Source organism: Cyprinodon variegatus, unplaced genomic scaffold (genome assembly GCF_000732505.1).
Source record: "Cyprinodon variegatus isolate N-32 unplaced genomic scaffold, C_variegatus-1.0 Scaffold59, whole genome shotgun sequence".
Lineage (NCBI taxonomy): Eukaryota > Metazoa > Chordata > Actinopteri > Cyprinodontiformes > Cyprinodontidae > Cyprinodon > Cyprinodon variegatus.
The window spans coordinates 371,671-393,378 of record NW_015150512.1 but is presented as its reverse complement, the minus strand read 5'-3'; the positions used below and the strand labels follow the sequence as shown (position 1 = coordinate 393,378).

The 21,708-nt window shown below is 35.6% G+C and overlaps 1 protein-coding gene across 1 annotated transcript in view; it reads left to right on the top strand.

The window, feature by feature from the left end:
- Positions 1-7,360: 7,360 nt before the first annotated feature.
- Positions 7,361-21,708, top strand: part of sparc (secreted protein, acidic, cysteine-rich (osteonectin)) — a 19,741-nt gene continuing 5,393 nt past the window's right edge. Inside the window, exons 1-5 of the mRNA XM_015371517.1 lie at positions 7,361-7,497; positions 17,777-17,842; positions 18,132-18,185; positions 19,454-19,538; positions 21,100-21,221. Coding sequence (XP_015227003.1) covers positions 17,786-17,842; positions 18,132-18,185; positions 19,454-19,538; positions 21,100-21,221 — 318 coding nt within the window. The 5' untranslated portion in view covers positions 7,361-7,497; positions 17,777-17,785. The remainder of the gene's footprint in view (positions 7,498-17,776; positions 17,843-18,131; positions 18,186-19,453; positions 19,539-21,099; positions 21,222-21,708) is intronic.

Below are 21,708 nucleotides of genomic sequence, written 5' to 3'. Positions count from 1 at the left end.
ATATATATATATATATATATATATATATATATATATATATATATATATATATATATATATATATATATTAGGATAGATTGGTATGATTAATAAGCTGCGAAAGACCAAGTCATTACATGAACAAAAACACTAACCAGTAGAGTCTAAAAAGAGATGCACATTTAAACCCAATGAGTCAAATTGCCGAATTGCTGTTTTATTCTTATAATTTGGTTCCCCTCATAATGACTGTTCAAATATCAGATCAAAGAAAGAATTTAAACATGGAGAAGAACATCAAAGAATTTCTTTTAACCTTTCTTCAGACCTGCAGGCTCCTAAAATGATTTGCTACTAAACAGAGGGACAGTCTTTTTTTTTTTTTTTATAGATGTTTTGCCTTTAGTCAGTCTGAACCTCACTCTCTTCCTGCTGCTAAACAAAGATATACAAGTAAGACTGGATTTTAACTGCCTTATTTTGGCTCATAGGAACATTCCTAAAGGTGAAAATGACATGTTTGCTTCACTGTGCCTCAGATTAGTTGCATTGAAATGAACTTATAATTAATTTAAAGCAGAAATTCTCAAAACCTAAGCATCTCTAAGAAACTAGATGTTAAGCTAGCTTTGTGATTTCAGAATTGTTACCTAAGTGGTAATATTTAACCTCTTGTGAGAAGTTGGTAAAAATTTCCATAACATTCTACATATTGTATTTAAATTGAATTGTTGTACTGTAATGTTCAAATTCAGCAATATGTGTTGTGTTTTCGCTGGAGGTCTGTGATTTAGGCTTTCCTGAAGACAGTCTGGCAGAGCCACTGCAATTCTACCTGATGGAAGGTTTCAGGTTGTAATTACACCAACACAGAGGAGACCACAAAAGATCACCTATAAGATTCCTCTACAGGTTTTCAGGATTTGTTAAGCATGCCTTCAGTCAGAGGGTTTCCGAAATCCTCCGAAGAGGACCAGTTAGACCAAAGGGTGTGGCAATAAATACTGGTCAGCACGTTTCACATCATCACAAAGCTTCAATCGTTGATGTCTTCATGACGTGTTCATGGTGGAGAAAAACATTTGACTGACACTTAACATCAACATTTTTAAAGTGTTCACTTAGATCTTCATTGAGGATTTATCAGTATCTTTAGTCTTATGGGCTAAAATATTATGTTTAGGTTAAATTTATTCTACTTGTGTCCATCCAGCCTACGAGCACCTTTATCCAAACACAAATATAGGAACTTGTCATATTTTCTTATATGTAAAACTGTTGCACAAAATAGAGAAAACATACTAGATTTTTGTTATTTGGTCTCCATAGACAGAAAAAAAGCTGGTTTTACCGAAACCAGTTCCGATTTAGCATCACACAGCCTGTCTGAACAAATCAGACTGAATATTGGAAAAACTTTCCACACTGGGCACAAAGAAAATATGTGATTGTCCTGAAAAAGAAAAGGGTAGCTTTGAGACGACTTTGGTACAGTGGCTTGTAAAAGTATCCACACCCCTTGAACTTTTCCACAAATTGTCATTTTAAAACCACACACAGAAATATAACTTCTGGGGCTCTTATGTGAAAGACCAACATACATTGTTATAAAATTTTGAAATAAAAAGGATAATATACTTAATTAAAAACATGTTTTGCAGAGAAAACTGAAAAGTGCAAAATAATCACCCCCCTTTGAGTGCAACCACACTTTGCATGAAATTTGCTTATTACTAAGTACAGTCCATGTTTGGCAACCTAATCTCTGTTCAAATACAGCTGCTCTGTGAACGCCTTAGAGGTTGGTTTAATGAATACAAGTACTGCAGACTCCCACAGCTCAGGTGGGGGAATCTGTCCACAGGACAGGTAACAGTTGCACACTGCATGCGTGGAGAAGTGGCAAAAAGAAAGCCATTTTCAAAAGAGAACCAAAGGAAGTCCTGTTCACATTTTGCCACATTTTGGGGGCACAGGAAACATGTGGGAAAAAGGTGCCTTGGTTCAGATGACACCAATGTTGAAACTTTTGGCTAAAAAATAAAACAACTAGATCGAGGGTGGAGCCAAACACAATGTAATCATGGAAAAAACCTGTTGGAGTCTGCAAAAGACAGCGACCCTAAACATGAAGCCCTGGCTAACATAGAATGGCTTAAAAACAAAACATATACATGTGTTAAAGCGGCCCAGTCAAAATCCAGACCTAAAACCAATTAAGAATATGTGGTGCAATATGAAAACTGCTATTCACAAACACTCTCCATCAAATTTCACTAAGCTTGAGATTGTACAAAGAAGAATTTGGGAAAAAGTCCAGTTACTAGATGTGCAAATCTGGTAGATATATACCAAAAAGACTTGCAGGTGTAATTACAGCAAAAGCTGGATCTGGTGGGGCTGAATATTTTAGTACTATGCTCTGTTCAGCTTTTTCTTGGTAAAAAATAAAAAAACAAAAACATGTATAAAATTCCAATAAAATAGATTTATATTTGTGGTTGCAATGTAACAAATGTGGAAAAGTGTAAGGGTTATGAATACTCATGCAAGCCACTGTATAATTGGTGCAAATGAAGAACAGATCCAAAAACAAAAACTGTGTTGAAAAGCAGCAGCTTAAAACTCCCAAAAGGAATCTGTTAAAACTGTGTGATTTAAATTGAGGTATCTTATTTGGATTGATAATACTTTTACAGTATTAGAATCTGAATTAATGGAATTGGTCAAAAAACAATTTCCCTACAAGTGAAGCCATCCTGATCTCCCAGACTTATTGGAGGCCAAAATCAGCCAGCCAACATCTTCAGCTAACAGCTTTCAGCAACAGTTTTCTGTATGATTATAGTTTTATCTAGCTTTTTGTTTCAACCAATTCCTTTTTTTGCACGCCCTAATTTGGCAGAGGGGTGTCCCAGACTGCCTGATTGTTTTTAAAATATAGTACCATTTACTGTACTTTGCCTTGTGTCCACTTTGCAAATCTAATTTGACTGACTTTAAAATGTGAATGTGCTTCAACTTGCTGAGCTACAGGTAAATAATCTAACAGCCAAAATGAAGGCATAATTGCAATGTTCTGCTTCATCTCTTTTTAAGCAGCAAGGAATGGCTGCCACGTTTACAGGGTAAGGAGAGAGGATGGCAAAGAGAGCAAAGGGAACAGGGTGTGAGAGGAGAAAAGGGGAAATAAAAGGCAATCCATGGGAGGAGAGAAGAAAGAGTCATGTTCTGACAACACCTCCTCCTTTTCTCTTCATCAGCAACTGGATTTCAAGGCAGAATAGAAAATGCCACGTAGCATTACAACCCCCCTCCTCCCTCCATCCCTTCGTCCTTCTTTCCGATCCTGCAGCTGTTCTTCACATCTGCTACGCTCTGGTCTGTTCTGTGGGAACAGACATGACTAGTCCACCAAACTCAAGCAGAAAAAAGAAAAACAACAATGTTTGCATGTTTAGAGGGCCTCTGTCTTTTCTTTAAAGACGGGTGATCCAACAAGGAGGAAAGACTCCGCAGATGTTAGAGGTCAGAACTGTAGAGGCAGGTTTGAGCAGGTACACCTGTAGGTTAAGTGAGAGACAGAATTATTGGGGCAAAAAGGTGGAATATTTATCATGTGTTGATGAGAGCAAGCTCATTGAACTTTATGAGAGGCATTTCTGAGGTACATAGTGAGTATGTAAATGCTCAAGAAAAACTTCATGGAAAATCTCCATACTGTAACTGATCCGGTGTCAGAGCTTGTAATCTACACTGCTAGCAAAGATGTGTATATGACGTGGCAGCATCCCAGGGGCTTCTTAGAAACCAGCAACTTCCAAATCTTCTTACATCCTCTCTCCGCTCACTAAGATGTAGATATTAAAATACAAAAAAATTCCAGGTTGCAGCGTGCATGATGTTTTCACAAGAAGGGCTTGGTATCCAATAATTTAAGGCTGGACTGGAGATAGTGGCCTTTGAATTTTTCACATCTACACCATCCTGCTAGTGCTTTTGGTAAATGATGACGATATTGTGACTTTTAACAACACTTTATTTACACAATTCAAAACATATAAACAATTTTGATGTAAAAAGTGTCAGTTAAAAATCATTCAATCAGGAGCTTGTTATATTGTAAATCTACATCGTCTGACACAGTACATAAAATGTTGTTAAAACCTCACAACTGAATAAAATTCTCCATGTTCTGTGTGGCTCTGTGGAAGTGAAACTCCAGCCTTATTCTGGCTTTAAAGTTGCACATCCATAAAACCACTGCATCAAGATGAGGTCCCTCCTGCAGTCTGTCTCTAGGGAACAGGTAAATGGCAACTTTTGCTTCACTGATTAATAAATGTAAAAGTCGGACCTTTGGCGATATTGTTGATGTAGAAGCTGTAACCACTGCATGGAGCAGTACATACCACTCAGTCATTCTTCTTGGGAAAATGATGCAAAAGAAAACAAAGTTGTTCTAATCACGATTTGGCCTGCTCCATGACAAATTCACTTTTACTTTTCTGCATAACATCAACCTAAATGTCAGTTCAAGACAGTTGAAAAGTGAAACATGTCCAATTCATATTAACAAAAGAAGGATGGATGTGGTCAAGGTTCCGCACAGTCATCCTGTTAGATTAAAAGTATTCAGTTGGAGCTTCAACAACCTTTCCCATCAAAACATTTCAAAACCTACACAAGCCTTCATTAATAATAAGTTTGGTTTTGTAAATATTTGTTGAACTTTAAAGAAACAACATACTTTTCTGTTTTTTAATTGCACTTTTTATATTTCTTAAAAAAAAACTTAAAGATATAGTTGAGAATTTTTCGCAAATTTTTGAAAAACCCTCCCGCTTCATTGAAAAAAAAAATAAAATGCAGATGCACAATCCTTTGCCCGCTCCCGAGAGGGAATGACTATTAAACACGCCCGAAAGCATGCACAAGCCCATTTCTCCTCATGCACACTCTGTTTAAAAATTGCTGTTTGCATCGCTCATACAAGCTTACTTTCCAAAAGAAGATTGGCAATTTTCCCACAGTGTCAGACTCACCACTGGTAAATAAAAATTGGGATGAGCACGTCGAGCGGGTTTACATAAATATATCACCAGAATGATTGACACTTGGGAGGACCACTTATTTTTATGATCCACCTGGAAAAAGAATATCCTCCACTATACCTTTAAATCATATTTTTTTTTGTAGAGAATAGTGGATACTTGTTGCTGAAGAGACAGTGATGATTTCTTGCAAAATTTAATGAAGTAAAAATACAAAAACCATTATCCAGAACCAATCGACAAGAAACTCAGGAACCAAAAACTAGTTGGACACAGGAATAAAGATAATCCAGCAAACAGCAACTGCAGATGAGGAATATATATGCCAAACAGAACAATGAATGGAGTAATCAACTAGTTGGGAGCAGGTGTGGAAAGAAGAATCTAGAAGGGAGCTACTGTAGGGGAAATTACACTGGCACTAGGGGGCAACGGAGAGTAAACAAAAAATACAACAGACACTATAAGGAAATTAATCTAATGGCTTAGAAAACACAGAATAACATAAATCAAAGTATCTGAAAACCCAAAGTGAAAACTTAAACAGAACCAAAAAGTCCAGAAAGGTCAGAATTAGAACATTTTGATCAAATGAAAAAAAGACTAAACAAAATCCATTACTTTGTACAATTTGGAAGAAGAAAAGAAAATGCTTCATTTTTATATAGCCAATAAAACAAAAGTAAACTAAGTAAATAAAATGTATTTGTTAGGCAGTTTTTCGAGATAGAAATTACAAACTGATGGTAAAATTTGTTAGACAAATCAGCACAAAGTCATTAGTGGATGTGAAAGAATGTACAACCCCTGGCAAAAATTATGGAATCACCAACCAGGATGTTCATTCACTTGTTAAATTATTTAGAAAAAAAAGCAGATCACAAATATGACACAAAACTAAAGTAATTTTAAATAGCAACTGTCTGGCTTTAAGAAACACTAAGAGAAATTTAAAAAAATGTGGTAGTCAGTAATGGTTACTTTTTTAGACCAAGCAGAGGAATTCATTCTAGATTCATGACTGAATATATCTTTCATCCAGTCATCCACATTTTACCATTGCTTTTCCTTACCCCATTGTAACCTTGTTGTTATCTGTTCAGGTATTAATGATGGTTTTCATTTAGCTTTTCAGTATGTAATTCCCATTTCATTTAGGCGTTTTTTTTTTTAGTTCGATCACATATGTTGATTCCGGTTTCCTTCCATTCAAATCTCATTTGTTTTGTTGTGCATTTTTGTTTTTTTAAACATTTTGCTTCAAGTTTTTTGTCTTGATGCTTTGATGTGTTCCTTGGTCTACCAGTAGAGGTGGCCCAGAGGTGTCAGGTCAAAAACAAAAGCCGCAACGGAAATACAAAAGCCACAAAGGACGTCACGCAACCTGCAACAGAAGTAACAGTCATTATGCTCATCTTGTAATTAAGAATCAAAAGATTGCACTTATTAACAGCCTTTCTTGCCACATAATAAATGATCTGTCCCGCTCATGTTTCTGACTTAGTGTTCTGGACCATAGACATGTTTATAAATAAATCCTCCATTAAACACTATCACCTGGCGCTGGTGAGATGTGGTTCCGCCATCTTGGGGCAGTCAACCGCTCCACTCTGTGCATGTCTATATGGTAGGATCAGGAAAGTATCAGCGCATTCAATCAATCATTACTCGAAGACAGGAATATCATATATTTTATGCATTTGTGCTACAAATCTTATAAATATGGTTATTATAACATGGTCCACTGTATTTTAAGATTATACTGGGGTTAACAATAAGTAATATTAGGATATGAAACTGTATATATTATATAACACAGCCACACACATGTTCAGAAATGTTTTCTTTATCTTTATATATATACTATGCACTCACAAAAAACAAAAGTATAATAAAAAAAAGAGAATGCAATGATAGACAAATATCTGCAAACAACAACAAACAAAATGTTGTATCCATGGATTTAGAAATGGGTGAGTTTCTTATTTAAATTACTGGTAGAAGCGTTGAATGAATAAAAACAGGAAAACAGAACTGGAACACATCCAGCACAGATCAATATCTAAAGCTTAATATAAAATATAATTCTACATAGCCAAATAAAAAAATACGACAGATTTCTTTGGTGGGTACAAAACCTTAAAAAATGATTACGGGCCTTCCAGAAAATTATTGTACATGCTCATCTTCAGACATCCATAAAGAAACTAGAAAATGTATTGGTATAAATGGACTCCTGCACTTTACCTAGCCGAAGGGAGCGGAGAGTTAACTTCAAGCCCATCCCATGCAGACAGGAGGAGATGGGAGGGGGTTGGGGGATGGAGGGGGCAAGAGCCATGTACATACTGGGACGTCCCACTGGAAATGTCTTCTGAGCAAACTGGTGAGCCAGTTAGATCTTCCTGGAGCCCCGCACACGGCTGACTTCTCTCCCCATTGTCCCTGCTCTGCAAAGCTGAAGGTAAGAGGTCTCACTCTGAACTGTTTTAACTGCCTCAGGTTGACATTTACTAATGGTGGAATATGATATGTCTGAGTTAAAGGTTTCCGAATTCATGGGTCTTTTAAAGCATTCAGGCTGTAAAACTGCACTTCACAGACCAATAAGTGAAATAAGTAAAGTTTGATCACTGCTAGGTGTGGAAGAATCCCTCCATTATTTCTAAAAGGTTTTGAGGGTGTATCCATTTTTATGTACCAAAAGCAGGAGAAGTTCTTTTTATGAAACGGTATTCATCCTTCTTACTTTATAGTCACAATATAAATACTTTCCTCTCATGGGGAAATAATTTCAAACAACCCACTATAAAGAATCTGAATTCAAACAGAAAGTTGTGCTGAAAATGTCTTCTTTGTTGTTCAGACAGCTAAATGGAAAATCATTCATTGCATGTATTATACAGAGTGTGATTGGGGAGATTATTCTCTATGGAGCTTTTGTCTGCCACATCGACAACAGGAGGAGGAGGGGGAAGAGAAATGAGGACACTGGCTTGAGGGAGGAGGCTTTCAAGAAAGCTATTCTGTTGGTCAACTTTGGTTTTCCTTTCTTAGTTGGATTTTTATTTTCCTAAGTTTGATGCAAAAACTGCACACCCTTGAAGATGTTTTTTAAACTTTCCCAGTTTTGTAAGAGAGTATCCATATTTTTTCTTACTTTTGGGGGGGAGGGGGACTTGTGGAAAAAATGAAGAAAAAACATGGAGGGATAAAAGTTTTTATCTAAACCAGGCAGCAAAACAGGAGAATTTCTCCTTCTCTGCCACCTACCCTCCATCTCCGCTGCAACTCAGGGTCTTTGATTACTCCCATGAAAAGGAATGTGGGTTGCCATGGTGATCACTGACCAGCTGTTTGCTGTGATTTAAAGCAGACCACTAAAGGTACTTTAGGAACAGGAATTTTGATTTAATTTGCTTTACAACTATGTAGAAAAATGTAAAAAGCGACTGTTACGCACTAGTCAAAAAATAGTTTCCCTAATTTAATGTAAAACTTTATGATCTTCAGTTTTGGCAAGGTTTTTTCTTGAATAACAGCTTTTTTGTATCAGAGCAGATAAAAAATATTTTAAAATTGGTTTTAAAATATTGGTTTAAAGTTGTACTCAGATATATAAGAAGGTTTTGTGTATGTAAATTTAAAACAATAATTAGCTAAAATCTTGTGTAAATCATTTATATTGCAATGGTAGCGGGCACTCATATTTTACATTTCAGAAAAATGTTCTCTTTTTCTGTAATTTTAAAAAAGCTCCTCTTATTTTCTTATATTACTCACACTTGTCGAAGATTCCCTTGAGAGCTCCTTTAGAGAGAATGAAGCACAGTAATATGCTGGCATCAGTAGGAGTGAACCAGAGCTTGAGCCTCTAGTGCCTAATTGTTGAGGTGGCAGGTCTGGACAGAATGTAGGGAGGATGAGGAGGAGGAGGAGGAGGAGGAGGAGGGAAGTAAGAAAGTAAAGGGAGGTGGTGTCAGTGCTAAGGATGCTGTGGAAAACTGAGCAACAAAAGCTGTAATCCCTTGACAGGAAGAAGGAAGATTGTGGTGTTGTCCACGCTGACGTGGAGAGGAAAAATCTGGATTGTTTCTGTGGGAAGGAAGATAAGATGAAAACGTAGCAGGCATTTAACACTAAGACACAAAGGAGATTAAGTTAAAAAGTAGGAAAGAATTGAGTAATGAAAATAATAGGGATTCATTATTGTTTAGGTTTTACTGATATTCTCACAGATATTCCAGAACAAGATCCACTAGTTAGAACAGCGTAGTTCTATGCTTGGGATTGATCTTGTTCTCCTAACGTTGATCATCTTTGCATTTTCTGCATCTTAAAAATGGCATGCATCAAGTACAAAACTAATTAAAAGTTCTTTATAATTTAGGTAAATGCCTTTGGACTTTAAACTAAAGCACCATACATATTAATTGACTGGCGAAAGTAATCTCAATAAGTAGCCTAACAATTGCTGTATTATGAGGAAGAGAAGAAAAACTTTGAAAACGCAGCATCAAGATCAAAGAATGTTGCTCTGTAATAAAACAATAATTTTAGATGTTGCATAAGTCCATTAAAATCAGCTAAAGGAGAATGTTTTCTGAAAAAAAGCCATGAGGAAATGATTAAAACTGTAAAAACAACCATACATTATGTAACATACAATTTTTTGAATTTACTCTTGACTTACAGTTCTGCATGACTTTATATATTGATGTAAATTGCATAACATTTGGTCAGTCGGCATCTATTTTTTAAAGATTTTTGTGTCATTTTAAAATGAAACAGAGAAATCTGTGTCCGTTCACAATCATTTCAGGGTAGAACAAAAGACTACGGTTTATAGATTGTGAAGTGGCTGTAGAAAAGCCCTTTAGGTATGCAACGTCCCTTCCAGCTTCCAGAGACATGGGATATGAGCTGATTAGCACTGGTGGAGGAAGGGAAAATCTGAGTCAAAGAGGTCAGGTGACCGTGGCTAACAAAGATCTTCACTTTTCTCCTTTACCTTTTTGCAGGTGCCTTTCATGAAAACTACTCTTTGTCCATAGAACTGAATGGGCGTGCCAGAAATCTCAAGGGGGCGAAACTAAATTTGCCAGCTACTATAGGCCACCAAGACTAAACCTTTTTTTAGATTCCTGTCGGTAGGTCAGATATATAAGAAAATAAAATGAAAAGCAACGGGAGTTTCTATACTTAGCAACAGTAGGTAATTATAGTCTAAATGTTACTTTGTGCTTTTACTTTTCTATTAAACCCTTTAAGGTTTTGATGGTCCAGCCAACAAACAGGAAAAACAGATAAATTACAGATACACCTGATCTCAATTGTATATGTGCATAAAGTAGGACTCTCCTCAAAGCCACTTCCTTCTAATCCAACCTCTCCATCATTAGGAACAATTGAAAAACTTTGTAAATGACACCAAGATATTAGATCTGCAAAAATGCAATAAGAGCATCTGCAAAAAAATTATATAAGAAGAAGACAGCTACTGGCATGATTACTAAAAAATAAAATGAAAACCACTCCACAACCACACAGAAGGAGCATGTTAATGGTCTGAAGGCTTTTGGAGCCATATACAATAAGACTCATTAGCACGCAGTGCTCTAATGCCTCAGGTTTTACAGCTAAACGTCAAATAAATTAAATGAACTGTAAAATTTTAACAACCACAACCCTAAAGATTGGTTCCAGAAGGGTATTTTATCTTGATACTGACCCAAAACAAAACATCAAGGCTACAGAACATTGACCAAGCAAGAACTACATTATAGATCATAGAGTGATCTGTCTTAGAAAAAATCTTTGGAGGAAACTGCAGGTTCAAATTACAAGAACCCATGAGGTCTAAAGCACAGAGTCAGAAAGCTTCCTTAGATGTTCCCAAACCTGAAGAAATGCCTTACAGTAGTGTAGGGGAACAACAAGAATGGCTTTTGTTTTAATTTCCTGTCCTTTTCCCAGTTTAAAGCCATTGTTTGATTTAAGATTAAACTCTTGTTTTATCCATCCGTCCTTCGTCCATCCATCCATGTATCCGTCCAACCATCCATCCATCTGTCCATCGATCCGTTTGTCCATCCATCCATCTTCCCCCTCTTATCCCTCATGGTCACTGTGGGGCTGGTGCCTATCTCCAGCAGTCTGTGGGTGAAAGATGGAGTTCACCCTGAACAGGTCACCAATCTGTCGCAGCACAATACACATTTCATTCAAATAAAAATTATTTAAGTTGGTTTTTTATATATATATATATATATATATATATATATAAACCATACATTTCCTCATTTGTCTTCGTTTTCAAATATTACAACATTTTTAACTTCTTCTTAAGTTAGCAAACAAATAGTGTCAGCAAAGAACCAAATTACTGTTTATTCCATATGCAACAGATTAACAACATAAATGAGGAGCTTACAAATGCAACAATCCCAGTCTTACGTTTCCTGACAGACTTTCCAGCACCTGTTTGACATGTTTAACCTCTTTGACCTGCACTGTCTGATCTGTGGCACAGTAAAGTCCTTCCAGATGGCAGACATATCCATTTAAGAATGTGAAAAGGAGACAATGATGCTTCCAAGATTTCAACCTACCTTGTTTGGAAGAGTACAGCAAAAATAAAAAAATCTACCACTAGGCTGCAAATTACTGCTGAGGTTTATGGCTTAATATTAAAGCTTCATTGTAGAAAGACAAGTTGATTGTCACTCACTCCCTATGTTTTGACAGTAGTCACATTATTTCCACCTCTTGGCCTTGTGCAGACACAGGAAATCATGCTTATTCTCAGAGTTTCCAAATATTTCTCTGTTCCTATTGCTGTTTGTCCAGAATGTTTACTGCCAGGCAGGCTGTTTATCTGGATCTCCAGAAACTGAATGTTATGTCACCAAGGAGGATGAGAAAGAATTTTCTCAAAGATCTGGTGGAAAAAGCAACAGGTATTACAGCAACCCTAAGAGAATTATGAATGAGTGACAGTTCAAGCTTAGGTTGGTTTCCTCCAAAGTAAGTTTACTCTTGCTTACCTAACTACCCAAATTAAATAGATTTGTGGGGAAAAGGGCCTCTTTATAAGCCTGAAGTTTCCCTTTTAGCCTCAGCCCTGTTTAATTATGAGCACAGCTTTCCAAATAAAATAATTTGTTTTGCTGTTACGTCAGTTTGTCTGACCCCCTCCCGACACTCCAACTAAACAGGAATCTTTTAAAAGCGAACATATAACACACACATTAGATCTCTCCAAATCAAATATTGACCCCACACAATTAGGAGATTACAACATTTCTGTTTTCTCCCATTTCTGTATACACTTTTACTATTTGTTCTTATTCATTTCTGTCCCTACCTTCTCTTCTCTAGTTTTCCATCGCCAGAACCTTTTTGTTAGCTCTGCTTCTTCAAAGGTGCACTTATGCTGGTTATTTTGAGGCGTCAGCATCTGTGTCCCCTGTCGGAGTTTCTGTAATTTTCCACCCCAAAGCTTTAGGTTTTCTGACTTCCTTGCTTGATATTTTGGGACATTCGCAAAAAGCAAACACTTGCTCTAAAAGTCTTGCTTTGTATCGACTTAGTAGAGGTTCATCAGAAGTGCTGGATAACAAAACTTTGTTGCTTTTAAACCCTATAAATTTTATTTATCCTGAATACGTTTTTTTTCCACAAAGGCTAAAATATTTATTTGTTAGATAACATTCCTATCATATTCTGAAGTTGTACATAATCTTTGCAGTAATACTTTGTCTTTGCCCCTAGCTAGTTGTTTGGCTCAACATGTGTAAAAATCCTCCCACTGTGTGATTACGGGGGATTGGTGCCTATCTTCAGCAGTCATTGGGCAACAGGCAGCATTCTCCATGAACAGATTACCATTCCATCATAGAGTAATTTAAAGACCATTCAACCACAATATTCTTCAATATGTTTTTCAAACTTTGATGCTATTCAGAATTATACGCACAAGTATGGCTGAAAGTACATTTTAATTTAGCTAATTATATGTTTCAAAAAGCGCTTGTATAAAAAGCTGCAAACAAAGGAAGGGGGGATGGTGAGAATGCAGTTTTGAAGTGGTGTTGAAAATTGAATTTGCATTTTCTTAGTGTAAAGGAGTTAAAGTAAGACGTTTTTAAGTGGTGTTAGTGGTATTTTTTTATCCATTGCACTAGAAATAACATTGTTTTTGTTTGTTTGTTTTTGTTTGTTTACACTACAGAGATCAAGTAGGAAATAATGCACAAAAAAACATAGCTTAATAAGCAGGCTAATGCTGATATCAGCCCAGACGTATCAACCATTCAGTTGCATCTCTTCCTCTATTTTATTTATATTCAAAAGTTTTCAGTATGCAACAAAGGTATTTGGTTCTTTTTATCGCATGTATTTTTAATGTTTGAAAGGGACCAAAACACAAGCAGGAGATAGATAGGAGCATATTAAACTATTGGTTAACAAAATAAAAAGTCATGATTAAAACTGAGGTTAAAGGTTCTGCGCCGGGCTTTCCTCTCCTTCAAGCTTTGAGTATCATCAACATAGATTATGTTGTTTTATGCTTATTTTAATCGTCAACATGGAAGGACATTTTGGTGTTTTGACCTGGCTACTGATAAGATGAAGTGAAGAACACATACAGCTGCTGTAGATGCAGTGGAACATGGCTCCTCTGTCGTTTTGTGTTGTCTCTTGGTGCAACCTACTCCCAGGAAAGAATCCAAATTAAACCCAAAGCAAACATGCCTGTCATTTCAAGTCAGACACAGCTGAGTGTGTTTGCTGAACAGCATACCAAATGTCTCTCATCTAAATGTCAGAATATTTTCGCTCTGCTGGAGGGTTTGTCAGACTACAGATTTACTAAATGCAATCCCAATGTTACCCTTTTCACTGCATGTGTCTGAACATGTCAGACTATTTGGGCCCTGCTTTTCATAAATCCGCACGCAACCAAGAGTTTCTTCAGTCTTGAAACTTAGCTCATATCAAGAAGAAATTAAATGCTAAATTAAATGAAAGTCCCTGTCAGAAGACATAAAAGGATCAACCTTGCTACTGTTTTTGCAACTTTGCTTTTTGCTACTGCTTTTGCAACAAAAAAGAAATCATCTCTGTTATATGTCAAGATTTTAAACAGTTTAGACTTTTTTTTTAACCCTTGGCCCCTGCAGACATTCAGACTTACCCCTATGTAGCCTTTGATGCATAACAGATTTCCTCTTGATGTCTGGGAGATGCAGCTGATTGCACGGAGCGAGAGAAGGACACAATCTACAAAGAAAGACTAAGCAATGCGGTGCTCCATTACCAAACAAAGGAACCCTTGTTTCTTCTGCAGAAGAAGTTTCTCATTGAATTTTACAACAAATGCTTAGACAGACAGCTCGAGGGGAGAGACAGATCCAGGGAATACTTTTTTCATGGCAGCTAACAGGAAATTTGTGTCTGGTGGTTTATATAATGTGTTGCTTTCAAAGTGATTCTGATGAGAAAAAGTACCTCAGTCTAGGACATCCTAGTCTGTTCCAGGCTAGGAACAGCATGTTGGATGACAGCAGCCACCATGTTAAAAATAAGTTCTCATGAACTCCTACTTTTTAGTTTATTTAGTTAGGGTTAAATGACATAAACATTTATTTTTACATAATAAACATGTTGGTGATATTGCTAGGAGAAAACTAATTCATTAATTGTTCTAATCAGCATTGTTGCCTTTTTCTGAGTTTTAACAGTTTGCCAGAACTACACAATTAATCTGAATTGAAATTGCTGACCTTTTTAAACAGAAGATATAATAATGATGGTAAAGATACATTTACATTTAATGAGCTAATTTTGAACATCAAACTATTTTCTTTTTGCAAGGTTTATTTTTTTTTATTCTGAATGTTTCTCCTGAAGAGTTACTTCCTGGCAAATGCTCCCATTCTGGATTAGCAGTTGCACTACATTTTCTGCAATAATAAGTCACTTAAAATTAAACTTGTTATATTGTGTAACTAAGAGTGTCCATGAATTGTGCTTTTCTTAACCCTTTACAATCAAAATTAAGCTTTAAGAAAAAAGACACAAAAAAATAAAAGAATATTATAAAGATAAAAACACAAGTTGGAACAAGATATCTCTGAATCGCCTTTTTAATGCTTATAAAGTTAGCCTTTCAAAGAAAAAAACACAAATTTAAGGTAAATTAAATCTTGCAGATAAGCAGCTTGACTAGATGGAAGCACAAACACTTTCTAATGAAAATACATCACTTAAAAAAGAATGTTTATTTTATTCAATTAATAGTTTTGGTTTGATTAGTTCATCTTCTTCAAAATGATTCACAAAAGAACTAGATTTATAATATTATTTCCTGTAATGGCAATGAAAGTTTTTTTTTTTTCTTCAAAACAATTCTTCTGTAAAACTAAGCTTATTAACTAGAAAACAGACACAGTCCTCTTAGTTCTTTCAATCTTGCTTACAGCAATTATAGGCATCAGGTGTCATAAAATTAATTTATGAAATTTATGAAAAACAAATATCTGCATGATAGCTTTACTACCAGCTTATACAAAAATCTTCAGTCTCATTTTAAAAAGTTTTGGATGTTTAAAAAGTAGTACAGAATTGGGTCATTTTTATTGAAATGTTTCTCTCCTAGACAAAATACATAAACATTTAAAGTTACCTAATCGGTTCCGAGCTAACACCTGAGTGGAAAAAATAGGTTGGATAAATGAATGTGCACATGGAGACAGGAGCCTGTTTACACTTGAAGTCCCGCTCAAATGTCAACACAGCCTGTGTGCAGACACATTTCTGAGGCTTTATTTGATGCTTTGAGTCTCCGTGTTTTCTTTGATTTATGCTCCTGAATGCAAAAACACCTCTAAGCTGGTGAGATTATTTTCTGGGGGAGTTCTTGAACAAAAGCACAAAGATTGATGGACTGACAACAAAACTGTGATTTTGATGAGGTGGTTGTTTTAAATTGAAAAAGGACATCAGACTTATACAGTTTATAAAGATACTTGGAGATATCTGATTAAAATGTAGTTCTCCAAAAATATTTCCTACTTGTAACAAAACAAAATTAAATAAACCCTTGAGGAGAAATCACCCAAACACCAGACGTCATTTAGACGTTGGTTTTTTAGGCTAAATCTGGTCGGTCCATCATAGTCTTGATTCAATAGTTGTTGAAAATTGGGCTATTTGGTCGGTCAGATTTTGTCACACTTAAGTCCAGTAATGCTGAAAATATGTTGATAAACTGGGTTTTCAACGTCTTTTCTATGATCTGAAAATTACGCTTTTCACCTTTCACTTTCAACCAACTGTAGACTTGGGTTAGACATAAATCATTTTTTTTCCCCCAATGTCTTCAACCAATTTTACTGACTTTCTTTCTGTTAGAAGAATATACACAATAGATATTAAGTCCTGTTATATCTTCTTTATTTGTTAATGTAGACATTATTCTTAGCAGTGCAATCAGTTTTTTTCTTTTAATGTGTCAAGCAGAAACATAAAAAAAACCCCACTAAAATAAACAAGAGGTGGAAGAGCTTTCTCACTATGTGTTATTAACAACTTGGAAAGCACCATTATCCCTATCTTAATTATTTTATCCTGCTGTTTGGCTTCTTTAAACATTATTTTTTCCTTTATGCTGTGGGTCCAGTAACAATGAAATTTTGAAAAATATGTTAATTCAATGGTTGGAATCTTTTAAATACATTTGATGTGTGAGTTTCCCAACTTGATTGCTTTGAATCATTTTAACATGGAATGTAGAACTGAAACATTTTCCTTTAAAAACAGCTTTTTTGGAGCGTTTATACCGATGTCGTTAGTTTCCTCCTTTTTCAGCCACACAGCACATGTTATTTCCTGCAGCACACAAATCAGCGATACCAGGTTCTTTTGAACAATATCAGTTGTTTTGAGTTTCGTGTGTTTCAGTCTTTTTTTTATGCAAAAACAAGACAAAAAAAGTTCTCTAAAATTATCATTCCTCAAGAAACCTTATTTGGTTACTGCATTTCCACAGCTAATGAATGGAGTGACCTACTCTTAAAATATGTCAGTTATTTCAGGTCAAAAAAGAAGCAGTTCTCTAAATTCATCTTGATCATTTTTCAAATCTGGATTATTAATCTCTGCACTTACACAGTAAAAAGGGATGTGTAATTCAGGTGCATTAAAACACAAGCCTGCATCTTTTATCCTTTAATTTAAAACAAACTGACATCAAGAAAAGACTAGAAACTAATATGCTGAAAAGATTGGGGAGTACCAACAGGGTTGTAAGAATATAAGCTGATTAATTCATTCCAGACTAGAAATGGACACAAAAAAAAAAAGAAAAAACAAACAAACAGGATCGATGAGAAAAGAAGATAGACAGGTAAATCAAAAAAAAAGAAAAAAAAAAAAAGAAAATCCGGTTGAGATAATTCATTGGTCTCTTTAGCTGCACATGTTGTTAGATCAGGAAACCTCTTCACTTCATAAACAATGAGTGGAAGTTAGAGCAATTTGGATGAACAAAGAAACTATAAGTTGCTTTATATGTTGTTTAAGTATAAACAGAAGCACTGTTCTGGTAAAAAAAAGAGCCATAATTGTTTACACAAATATGTGTAGACCTCATATCATATTTTATTCCAATACAGCTCATAAGTCTATTAATTGCATGATGATTTAATGAATAATAAAACGATCTCCCTTTTTTCCAGTCTTTGAAGATGAGGGTGTGGATTGTCTTCCTCCTGTGCCTGGCTGGCCATGCCATCGCTGCTCCTGTAAGTTTAACTCAGAGTTTCCAGTCTTTATCCCTCTGTGAGCCTTTTCCCTTCTTGATGGTGTCTCTGTTCCCATGACCACCTATTATTGTGCGATGGACTTCCTTTGTATTTCTAACCGGGTGTGTGCTTTCCCATTTAAAGTCTGTTTGGATTAACCATTCTTCCTAGGGTAATTCCTCCCTTGGGAGTTGGTCTGCTGGGTTATTCATGTGTATGCCAATTTTATTCACGTAGGTTGCCCCATTTTTTCTGTATTAAACATCAGATTGTTGTTTCTGTGTTTCAGACCGAGGAGGAACCGCTTGTAGAGGAGCTGGTTACTGAGGAGGCAGTTGTTGAGGTTAGTCCAGATGTGTCCTATGTTAGAGCAGAAAAGAAGCAAAAACGTTTCGATGAGAGATCTTTTTAGTTCTTTTTCTTTTTGGATTTTCCTTACAAAGGAAAAACCATATACTCCTGTTTTAGTTTTTTAGACAACACATCCCACTTTAAAGTATCGTTTTAAAGATCTTCATATAGTCTCTTGAGAGAATTGCAGAAATATTTTCCAAACACAGAAAATGGCTTTTTTTTCATTAAATCAATTTTATTAGAGTTTCATTATTTTTGCAGAACAAAACTCTGCTTAATGAGAGGAAAACAAAGCTAAATTTTTTTGACATAAACTGCAATCTTTCACCAGTCACATAATAGCATTTCACTTGATTTTCTATACAAGAATAAATTCTTTCTTTTCCAACATCTAAGATTTGTTTTCCAAACCACAGAGATGATTATAGATTATATGTGACTTTTCTTTTTTCTGGACATGTAAAAGGTATGCATTTTAGTGTCAGCAGCTACAGCTAATTCGCTCATTATAATGTTGCCTTTCATGAAGTTGAACCATGAAGAGGTACCAGAGAAAAAGTTGTGATGTCATTGATTCTCTTACACGAATTGTGCATGATAATAATTGTAAAGCTTAATGTGAATGTTTCCAATATTTTAGTTTGATATTTCATTTACTGTACCTTTGATCTTCTGAATGTTTTTGTTTATCTCTTACTGTAAAGAGACACCTTAAGAGCTCTTCCTCGTCAAAGTGTTATTTGTCCATGTTCTATATACGTGTATTCTGAGCTGAGTGTGTCAAATGTAATTTCATTAAGGGTCCATAATGCAAATAAAGATTCTTGACTCCTGTTAGGACAAAATATCTCCTTTAGCGCTATAATTTATAGATAGCATTGCTGTATTTTAGACAAATTTGCTCATAACAAGTAGTTGAGCTCTTCTGTGGACATTTTATGGTTTCCTGCTTCAGACGTCCAGCGGGACCAGAGAGCCCACAGCTGTTAATTTTAGCCACTGGTTGAGCTGGTCAGGAAACCATTAGTTTTTTTTTTGTTTTTTTTTCTTTTGGTCTCACCACATGTAGATTTAGCTGTTTTTTAGTGCTGGATCTTATAGTCTCTCAGACTCTGTTGGTCTTTAGGGAGGACTGATGATATTTCATTTTGTTTTTTAAGAGAAGCATATGAGTAAATCAGCATGAAAGTTAATGTCATAAAAGACCTGATTAACCAGCAGTTAAAAGTCTGATCTTTGATATATGCTGTACCTCAGGAACCAGAGGTGGGAGCCAACCCAGTGCAGGTGGAGGTTGGAGAGTTTGATGAAGCCATTGAGGTTGATGATGTTGCAGCTGAAAGTAAGTAAATCATTTTTCTATCAAAGAAAATGATATATCTAAATCATAATTATATATTTTTTAAACTGTTAATGGCCTGTTAGAAAACATAGGGTGGGTCTCCTTAAAAATGTAAATACATCTAGACTGGATTAAGTGGAGACACAAGAAGGAAAACTATAGAAGATGAACCTCTATATTCTGATGCAGTCTTACAGGAACGGATCTGTTTCTGCAGCACCAACCTCCTCAAACTGATTCGGCTGCAGAGACTGGATGCTGCTATACAGAGGTTTCAGGGTTTGGTCAGGGCTTAAACTGGCACACTAAAAAGGCATAATTACAGACTGACTCATTCTGCATGCAGACAGCTGTGATTATGTGTTCCAGTTCAACCACAGGAAACTTAATAAGAGGCACCATTTCCAAACTGGAGGGACGTAAGGCTGTTCCAAGCAGCTTAGCCTCAAAAGGCATGCTGTGTGTCAGTATTTTCAAAAACTTTTTTAAACTTTTATCTTTCCGCTTAAAAGATATAACTACTACGATCATATTTTTTCTTTTCATGAGCAAGATTTCGTATAACTTATTAGTAGAATTATATATATCTTAAAAAGCATGATGGACAAAAAGTGAGAGCAAGGCAGCCAAAAGCAGTAATATTATGTTCTGACCCCAAATTTGGGCATCATTGCAAAATACAATGGCTACCTAAGATCCAGTCCAGTGAAATAAGTTGTCTGAAGTAACCTTGAGTAAAGTAGCCTAAAGACCTAACAGACGAGCACCCTACAAGCAGATTTAAAAGCTCTCTGTGGTTAGTCCAGTAACCCAACACTATACTGAATCATCTAGCGACAAAAAACTCACAAACTGAAACACAAAATGACTGCAGAACAAAATATGTGGCAGCATTTAGACAGACATTGTAATCAGTGACCATCATTAGTTCTCTGATTAACGGAGGAACAGTCCGCTCATTTGTCCAAATTACCAAGTCACCAGAATAGAGTATTTCAATGATTTTACAGCTCTAACGTTTTCCACATATTTTCAACTGGTGAGGTTTTATCTGCACAATTTTATGATCAAAACGTGATCTGGGAATACAGTCTGTCTTAATGTTTCCTGTCTGGCTGACTGCTTTCCACTATAACGTTTTTACTGGTGGTTTAAATCACATCCATTGGAGATGTTCTTGTTAAAAGTATTTTTTGTAAATTAAAAAAAGTCCATCCTGTATATGAGAAATTTCCAAACAAAGTCGATATAGATGTTACATCATTGTCCATAATTGTTATGGTCTTCCTTGATAACTGGACAAAAAGCTGTTTTGGAGTAAGAAAAGTATTTGATAAAATTATACATCCATTATGAACAGTCTCTGATAAATTATTTTTTTTTAATTGTTCTAAAATTTTTGGTTGTCTGGCACAAAGGTATGATATAAATGCCTTTTTAACTCAAACCTGTTGTACTCGTACGTGGGTAGGACCTATATTTGATGTTATTTTAAGTCATTTTGTTTTAATTCATTTGTACCCTTAACTTCTGCATAAATATATTTTCTTTTTGTTCACAGATCCCTGCCTGAACTACCACTGCAAGAAGGGCAAAGTGTGTGAGGTTGATGAGAGCAACACCCCCTTGTGCGTGTGCCAGGACCCCTCCACCTGCCCCCCAGCTGAGGGAGAGTTTGAGCATGTGAGTTCACTGTTAGCATCAGTTTTCCTGTCAAATTAAATACATACCGATCATTGTAAGTATCTGATGTATCAGATACTTGAAGAGGCTGGATAGAGCCTCAATTGAAAGATTTTTTTTTTCTTGAATGCAAAATGTTTATATATTCTTTTACTATTTTTGTACAATTATTGCTCTAAGTGGGTATATTTACTGGTATATTTTATAGCCTCTATAGTCCAGGTTGGCGATTAATCGATTACTAAATTAGTTAATTATTATTTCAATAATCGATAAATCCGATTAATTGTTTCAGCCCTAATATTGATAAATATATTTATGTATATATATATATATATATATATATATATATATATATATATATATATATATATATATATATATATATATATATCATGTTTGGTTGATTTGCTTTTTGTTTCCAGGTTTGCGGCACTGACAACAAGACCTATGACTCCTCCTGCCACTTCTTTGCCACCAAGTGCAC